Here is a 9,378-nt window from a genome sequence, read left to right on the forward strand (position 1 = left end):
TGCAACCTCCACCTCCTGGGTTCAAGTGATTCTCCTGCCTCAGCCTCCTGAGTAGCTGGGATTACAGGCATGTGCCACCACGCCCAGCTCATTTTTGTATTTTTTAGTAGAGATGGAGTTTCACCATGTTGGTCAGGCTGGTCTTGAACTCCTGACCTCGTAATCCATCCGCCTGAGCCTCCCAAAGTGCTGGGATTACAAGCATGAGCCACTACGCCTTGCCTAGCCTCTTGATTTTCTATGCTAGCTGTCAACCTGGGTGATCCTCCCGCCATAGTAATTTCTTATTCTCAGTAATTCTTTATCCCTAGACGTTATGGAAGTTTGGTTGGTTGATTGGTTGGTTTTATATTATTTCTCTATGAATGAAGCAGTTCTGAATACCTTTATCCTGCCATCTTAACATAGTTACTCCAGTGAAATAAAAAAGATTTTGAGTATAGAGCCAAAGTCAATATACAATAAGGAAGGATCTTGTCTTTATTTTATATCCTCCTCTCAAAGGTACTTTTCTACTTGTTAACTTATCTATCTTATTAGGACATTCTTAGTACATTTGGTATCTCTGCTTCCCATTCTGTTTTCCTTCTAGGAATTTATATCCTTGTGGAGACTTTTCTCATCTACCAACATTTTTATGTCCCCTCAAGTACTGAAGCCTCTGCAGCAATCTCTGGATAGCTCAAGTTGTTTATAGATTTTACCCGAAGGCCAATATAAAGGAAGGTATCTTAGAAGAAAGATGCCTTTTCCTTTTGGTGGTTATTTTCTCTTTAAATAAAAATCTTATACAGCCTTATAATATTGTAATAAGACTATAACCCAGCACTTGTTAACTTTTTCAAAATGATGAGTCTCTAAGGTACCTTGTTTTATTTTTAAATAACTGGAAGATTTTTTCTGTTTCTCCATACATTGCTGGTCTTTTTTTTTTTTTTTTTAAAGCAAATCTGTCTGGAGTTTAAAACCAAAGACAAATCATACTGCGCTGCATCTCTCAAAGAGTTTACAGTTTAGCTAGGTAAGACCGGAAGCACATGAAAAGTAAAATAGGTATATTAGACATAACCAGGTAATGTCAGAGTACAGGAATGGTACAGATAGCAGAAGTTAAATTCCTAGTAAAGAGAGAGTGGATAATCTGTAAACTTGTGACACATACAGCTACTTTACTGACAGAGGAAAGCATCTGACCACCTTCCTTGGCATCTTTTAAGAAAGGCATAGACAGGTCTATCTACTTCTTTTTCTCATTTGCCTCATCACATTCCATTGTGACCTCGCTAGTTCTTTTGCACACTGTCATGTTTAAATGTTATTTCTCATGAACATATTTAGGTTTTCCTGAGGATATTTCTCAGAGTCCTGAGTCACATAATCAGGACAGCTGATTAGGCATAAGAGAGACTGATACCAAATCAGAGTTGAACTCTCAGGGGACTTCTGCTGTCTAGTTGTTAGATGATGGAAAGTTATGTTTGTTTGGGCTCCAGGAATCAGAGCAGTTTGTTTTCCCTCCATACCCCAGGACTGTCCTTCCAAGTCTCACTTTTCCCATCTCCCCTCATCTCTAGCACTACCACCTACTCCCACTGTGCTGTCAGCAGATAATAAGGCTGACCAATTGCCTAGATTTTGCCTAGGTGAAAGAATTTTGGCTCAGGTACTAGCAAGGTGAATCACATATCCTGTCTTTAACCTTCTTATTTATTTATAAAGACATAAGTCTACCACTTGAACTGTGCACTTCCTGGGGCTCCCTTTGGTCATGCCCCTTGTTTCAGACCTTTCTTCCTGGCCCTGTTCTTTAAGATTGAAATTGTTCATACTTCAAGGCTTGGCTACCATTGTTAGAACATTATCTGCCCATTTGAATTTCGGAAGAGTAAGGGCCTTTCCTCTTTAAAAAGTTCCTCATTCTTTCTATCCTTCCCCTCTCCTTCCCTGTTTCACCAATTCTGTTAACTATAGACACCGCCTTCCCAACCTGTCACCCACTCCCCAAACCGTGACTGTGTACACATCATTTTATTCCTACTTTCTCCTGTCTCTTGCCAAAAGGCCCATGGAAAGTTGAGCTTCTACTCCTTGAGCCTGCCCTGGTTACAAGCTTATGGCCTACCACCCATTTCTTTGGGAAATAAGGTTAAAAAATGGACTTCCATACAATATGCCCCTTGGAAGTCACATTCATAAATTTATAGACCACATTTGCATATTATCAGTAATCATAATCTGTCTTACATTCAACATATCTGTTGAATGTTTGCACAGTTGCATTTAATCAGACCTCTGCTGTCTTATTTGGGAATTGTCTCTCAAGTATAGCTTACTTTGGAGAAGTGTGCCATAGGCTTGTATCTGTCTTTACCATTCGAGACTGGACTTAAACATAAATGTGCACTGAATAGCATATTTTTAAAGTTTCTTTCATGGAAACTATTTTGCTAGGCCATACTAATGAATCAGGCAGGCTGTTCGAAGGCCCTGCCAGAGATCAAGTTTGGTGTGTCTGAAACTGTTGTGTTTGACCCTGAGGGACCTTGTGTGAACAGTTCTTGCTTAGGCTTCTACTGGTTTTCAGGATCTGCTGAGTTTTTTATTGGTTAAAACTTGATAATAGTGAAACAACAGAATACTCGTCCGGAAAGATGTCTTCTTGACATTCATTTATTAAGCTGCTTTCTTTACTTCCATTGCAGATTTGTCCAATATGTGCAGCGTTACCTGGAGGCGATCCTAATCATGTCACGGATGACTTTGCAGCTCATCTTACACTTGAACACAGAGCCCCTAGAGATTGAATATCCTTTTAAGAGATGACAAGGAAAAGAGTTGTTTGTAATGTTTGTCATTTTGATTTTTTGTTTTGGAGACAGGATCTCTCTGTGTCGACCTGGCTGGTCTCAAACTCCTGAGCTCAAGTGATCGTCCTGCTTCAGCCTCTTGAGTAGCTGGGACTATAGGCACACAAGTGCCACTGCATCAAGCTTGTCATTTTGATAATTTTTAAGGATAATATCCCCCAAAAGAGGAAAAGTAATCTCCAAATTATTTTTACTTATTTGAACTTTTCCTAAAAGTGACTCAGTGTTGAGATGCAATTGATTTCTCTTTTTATATACTATCACTGTTGCATGCACCATTTTCACTAAGTGAAAGTTGACTTGTCCTTCATCTTCAGTTCACTATAATTAGATTTTTTTTAAGGCAGTTTGACCAGATTATGTCTTCCAGGATGGCATTTTCATACAAAAGCGGAAAATGTTAATCCAAATTAAAATTAAATTAGTTAAATATGAAGAGGCATTATTTGCTTTCCCTCTCTGTTGCTCTGCTGCCTTACCCTGTTGTGGGTGTGGTGTGGTGAGATGGTGGGGGCAGGTGTGCATCTTAGTGTTCCTTTACTTTTTGGGGTCTCCTTCTCCAAAGAGAGCCATTTCCTGCCCAGTTCCTGAGTAGGATAGTGTAAGGTCAGCTCTAGCTTTACACTTCCTTTTCTGCTTTTCGTTTTCTTTTTTTTTTTTTTTTTTTTTGAGTCTGAGTCTCACTCTGTCGGCCAGGCTGGAGTGCAATGGCACGATCTTCAGCTCATTGCAACCTCCACCTCCTGGGTTCAAGCAATTCTCCTGCCTCGGCCTCCCAAGTAGCTGAGATTACAGGTGCCCGCCACCATGCCCAGCTAATTTTTGTATTTTTAGTAGAGATGGGGTTTCACCATATTGGCCAGGCCGGTCTCTTGGCCAATCTGGTCTCGAACTCCTGACCGCCCGCTTTGGCTTCCCAAAGTTCTGGGATTACAGGCATGAGCCACTGCGCCTGGCCAGTTTTTGTATTTTTTTTTAGTAGAGATGGGGTTTCACCATATTGGCCAGGCCGGTCTTGAACTCCTGACCTCAGTGATCCGCCCGCCTCGGCCTCCCAGAGTGTTGGGATTATAGGTGTGAGCCGCCACGCCCAGCCTCCTGATTTTATTTCTTCATTTCCTTCCTTATCTCTCAACAGTTGCTGGCAGTGTTCCCTGAGATTACTGGCCTACCAGAGCGATTAATTTTGTGGTCTTTGCTTCTGGTTTCAGGTTATGAATTGTTCATCTAAAACTATCACCAGCTGGGTATAGTGCCTCATGCCTATACTCCTAGCACTTTGAAAGGCCAAGGTGGGAGGATCACTTGAGCCTAGAAGTTCGAAACCAGCCTGGACAACATAGGAAGACCCCGCCTCTACCAAAATAATGAGCTGGCCATGGTGGCACACACCTGTGGTCCCAGCTACTCAAGAGGCTGAAGCAGAAGGATGTCTTGAGCCCATGATCTCAAGGCTGCCGTAAGCTATGGTTGTACCACTGCACTTCAGCCTGGCAACAAAGTGAGACCCTGTCTCAAAATACATATATATATATAAAATCATAATATATAAATTATCAAATATATAAACATGATCGTATCACTTTCTCTAAAACCCAAACCATCCTCATTAATATTGATGGAACAATGCATGTACGGTGACACCTGAAGGCCTCCTGGAGCTACCCATCTGGTCCTTAAATAACTCCAGAACCATCAGCTGAAAAACTGAGAAGCCAGCAAAAAAATGAATCTGCATGATAAAGCTGGTCTGTTTGGTGCTTTAAAGGAAAAATCTCTTCTACATGATCTGGCCTCCCCCACCTCTCATTTGCCTTTGTGGAAACGTAGGATTGTCTTCATGAGTTTTGACAGCTATTTGCGACTCAGGAGCTTTTTCAGTTGGACTCCAACTCAGCTATGTAAGATGGTTGAGGCTGCTGGGAATTTGACTTCGTGATAAATGTCATGTTAATCTGTCTGTGTGTCTTAGACAAGAAATGCAAATCTGTTTTCTGCTTAGCAGCAGCATTGGAAAGAAGCTTGAAAACAGATTAAAACTAATAATCCAAAAGGAATCTTTGATCTGCTGAATATAAATTCAATATTGTTCCTTTTTCATTATAGGTGGTATCTGAGATTTCATGAGCTATATAGAGAAGCTTTCTTACCTCACACAGCCAATACACACACACATACTCACATGTTGCCTTATATTTGAGTGTTTTTTTTTTAGGGTTAATAGCCCTCCGTCATAGATAGAGTTGGGACATTTGCACTTTAAGTTAAACGTGCTGTTTTTAAATGCTTACAATTCAGGAAGTCTTTATATCTGTCTAGCAAGGGCTCAAGTGATTTTTTTTTCTTTCTGTGAAATATTTTCATTTTTTTCTTAACTTTTGGGTTATGATGAATCGAGTGGTGTTCGACATGTACGTAGAATGTTTCACCCTGGCCGGGGATTAGGAGGTCCTCGTGCTCGTAGATCAAACATGCATTTTACTAGCAGTTCTACTGGTGGACTTTCTTCTTCTCAGAGTTCATATTCTCCAAGCAATAGGGAAGCCATGGATCCTATAGCTGGTAAGTTAGTTTCACATTAATAAGGGAAATGGCAGGGGAAGGAGGAGCTCCTTTTAAAACTTTTTGTGATGCCAGTTGCGGTGGCTTACTCTGGGAGGCTGGAGCGGGTGGATCACTTGAGGCCAGGAATTCAAGACCAACCTGGCCAACATGGCGAAACTCCATCTCTACTAAAAATACAAAAATCAGCCAGATGTGGTGGTGGGTGCCTGTAATCGCAGCTACTCAGGAGGCTGAGGCATGAGAATCACTCAAGCCTGGGAGGTGGAGGTTCCAGGGAGCCGAGCTCACACCACTGCACTCCAGCCTAGGTGATGGAGTGAGACCCTGTCTCAAAAAACAAAACAAAACAAAACAAAACAAAATTTGTGAGATTTGTGTTCTTAGCCTCACCTCTCTGATCATAAGCCATGTTCCTTCACAAAATTGCCAAATACTTTAAAAGTGTAAAATGTGTTCAAAGCAGATACTTAACATAAAGTAATTCATACTCTTCTGGCATCGCTTAAGTCTAGTAGTCCCCCCTCATATGTGGTTTTGCTTTCCCGGGTTTCAGTTACCCACAACCAACTACAGTCGAAAAATAGGTGAGCACAGGACAGTAAGATACTTTGAGAGGGAGAGAGACCACATCACATAACTTTCATGGTCTATTTTTAGATTTACTCTATTTTGTTGTGAATCTCATACTGTGCCTAATTTATAAATTAAACTTTAGCACAACAGGTAAGTATATATAGGAAAAAACATAGAGGGTTCTGTGTTATCCAGATGCCCATTTCAGCCATTCACTGGGGGTCTTGGAACATGTCTCCTGCGGGTAAAGGGAGTGGGAGACTCCTGTTCTTAGAGACATAAGATGATAAAAAATGGTTTTATGTTGTATTTGTGGCCTCTATTGAAGCCCAAGGAAATCATAAAAGATTTCAGTTTGAATACCTCCAAAATTTCATGGTTAAACCTCCATAAGTACACATAACAAATGTCCAAAGCACATTTGAAATTAAGATTTTATAAGGTATAGCTAACATTTTTAAGAACATGTTATGTGTAAAATTCTATCACAGATTTATGCCTATCTCAGGTGTTGTGCAGGGCGCCTCATGGCTTCCAGGTACACATTCCACCACATGGACGCATTTCAGAACTGTTATCTATAGCTAATTGACAAGACTAAAAAATTAAGCTCTTCTCATGGAAGAAAGGAAAGTAAGACTTAATGTCCTGATCCTGATTTGAGAACTATATTGTTGTAGAACGTGCTGAAAGGTACATGTTTAATAGCTTGGGGAAAATCTTAAAACAAAAACAAAAACAAAAAAACATAGTTTTTGAACCTGGCCATGTCACTGGGTCTAGTACATGACAAACCTGGGAAGTTGGTAGCAGAACACAGGGTCAGAATAAAATATAAGAAATCACTGTAGCCTGACAATCTGCAAGACACACCAAGCAGACAAGTGGGAAGACTGTGGGACGTGTGCACACATTTAAAGCAACAATTCTGAGATGTGTCCATGTGGTGAAGTGTGCACCTACCTGGAAGCCATGAGGTGCCCTGCAGAACACCTGAAACACTGGTAAGTGTAAATCTGTAACAGAAACTGAGAACATCAGAGCTAAATGACAACTTAGGAACACAAAGGAGGAGACAGCAGACACTGGGGAAGGGTGGGAAGAGAGAGAGAGGAGCAGAAAGATAACTGTTAGGTACTGGACTTCATTGGGTACTGCGTGATGTAATAATATGTACGACAAACCCCCGTGATGTGTTTAACTGTGTAACAGACCTTCACATGTACCCCCAAATCTAAAATAAAAATTTAAAAAAGAAAAAAACCCTAAGAATAATTTGACACCTATCATGTTATTAAAAAGTTAGATATACCATATAAAATTTTAATTCCAAATGTGCTTTGAACATTTGGGTGTGCAACAACAAAAACAAGCCTAACAAACTGAGTTTGGGGGATTCAAAAAATATTTCTTCATCCAAAGGGAATATATACCTGCTATTTTGGTGGCAGACACTAAAAATTAAAGTAGTTTCCGGGAGCAAAATTCAAATTTGAGAAATTTTCATTTGTTTTTTTTCTGTCAGTGAAAATTAGTTTATTTTAGTGATAGACAGTATATTCCATGAAAGAGTGGTGTAAGAGTGCTATCAAAAGCCTGGGATAAAGCAACAGTGAAGAAGAAAACAGAAACTGTTAATGAGTTTTAATGATAAAGAGTTTTTGCTGGCTTAAGAGTGTCTGCAAGGCCATCATCGGTTCCCTATAAGCGAGGTAGACCCTCCACTTGGAAGAAGGCATTTCACTGCACCTTACGTAGATGAGGGTGCAGGGACAAAGGTCTACACCTCTCTTAATGAGTACAGCCTTATGGACACAAGACAGTCTGGATCATAACAGGCCACTAAGTACGCTGTACGGTCAGATGCAACAGGTTCTCAGGAGCCAGTCAGCCTTGCTGAGCACTGCTAGTGGTACCTACTGCAGTGGTACTCTGAAACAGCAGTACCAGAAGGTACTAGAGGAAGAAGGCAGAGGCGAGTGTTCAAGGCCCACTATCAGAAATGATCCAGGCCTCTTGGACTAAATCCTAATAATTCATTCAGTCATTCAGTAAATGTTTGAATTCCTGCTATATCAGGCCCTGTTCTGAGAGCTGGGAATATAGTCAACAGTAGACCTCATCCCTGCTTCCATGAAACACATATTGAGAAAGCTTATATTACAATTGGGCCCGCAGATAAACCACTTCATTAAATACTAAGAGAAAGCTTAACTAAATTAGTCTATTATGCAGATAATTTTAAAGACAATTTAAGTTTTACTGAAAGCAAACATAGTTGGGTCTGGGTCGATATTCGTATGCATTTGCATTCTCTGTACACAGTAACTCCTGCCTCCAGGAGGCATTCTAGAAGGTATTCAGCTCTTCACTGAAACTCTATGCTGCTGTGGTTACCTACCTGTTCCCAGTGCTTTCGATGTTGTTCCAGTAAAAGAGTGATCTGTAGCGTTTTGTTTTCCTCAGTATTAAGCAGACATTAATCGTCTTCATTTCCACTGGCAGAGCTTTTATCTCAGTTATCAGGAGTGACACGTTCTGCAGGAGGACAGCTTAATTCCTCTGGCCCTTCCGCTTCTCAGTTACAACAACTGCAGATGCAGCTGCAGCTAGAACAGCGGCACGCCCAGGCCACACGGCAGCAACTGGAGACCGCACACAATGCAACCCGGCGTACTAACACAAGCAGTGTCACCACTGCAATCACACAATCCACAGCAACAACCAACATAACTAATACAGAAAGCAGTCAGCAGACTCTCCAGAATTCCCAGTTTCTTTTAACAAGGTAGCTCATTTGTTAATAGAATTTTGTTTGGGAAGTAGTATTTTATTGCCACTACAATCTGGAATTATCTTTTCTCTTTTGTGCATATATATTTCTTTAAAATTCTGTGTTTGATTAAAACTCACAAATCTCTGATTAAAACTGCATATTCAGTATTTCCCCAAGAATGTGAAACATAGTAATTCTTTTAAATAAATTAAGAATACTGGGCCAGACCCAGTGGCTCACACCTCTAATCCCAGCACTTTGGGAGGCCAAGGCAAGCATATTGCCTCTGGAGTTCCAAACCACCCTGGGCAACATGGTGAAATCTTCTCGCTACAAAAATTAGCCAGGTGTGATGGTGCGCACCTGTGGTCCCTGCTACTTAGGAGGCTGAGGCGGGAGGATTGTTTGAGCCCTGCAGGCAGAGGTTGCAGTAGCCAAGATTATGCCATTCATTCCAGCCTGGGTGACAGAGTGAGACCCTGTCTCTAAAATAAAATAACTGGTCTTCTTGTTCTCAAGGTATATATCATCATATAATATGAATTGTTTTGCCATAGTACCCATAAAACATTAAACACTATATCATTATATATATAT

General features: G+C 40.7%; 1 protein-coding gene across 1 annotated transcript in view; it reads left to right on the forward strand.

Moving 5' to 3' along the window:
* Positions 1–9,378, forward strand: part of LOC105536584 (E3 ubiquitin-protein ligase KCMF1-like) — a 62,886-nt gene that overhangs the window by 48,051 nt on the left and 5,457 nt on the right. Inside the window, exons 6-8 of the mRNA XM_011975988.1 lie at positions 2,703–2,800; positions 5,251–5,429; positions 8,511–8,793. Coding sequence (XP_011831378.1) covers positions 2,703–2,800; positions 5,251–5,429; positions 8,511–8,793 — 560 coding nt within the window. The remainder of the gene's footprint in view (positions 1–2,702; positions 2,801–5,250; positions 5,430–8,510; positions 8,794–9,378) is intronic.

This window comes from Mandrillus leucophaeus, unplaced genomic scaffold (genome assembly GCF_000951045.1).
Source record: "Mandrillus leucophaeus isolate KB7577 unplaced genomic scaffold, Mleu.le_1.0 Scaffold1607, whole genome shotgun sequence".
Classification (NCBI taxonomy): Eukaryota; Metazoa; Chordata; class Mammalia; order Primates; family Cercopithecidae; genus Mandrillus; species Mandrillus leucophaeus.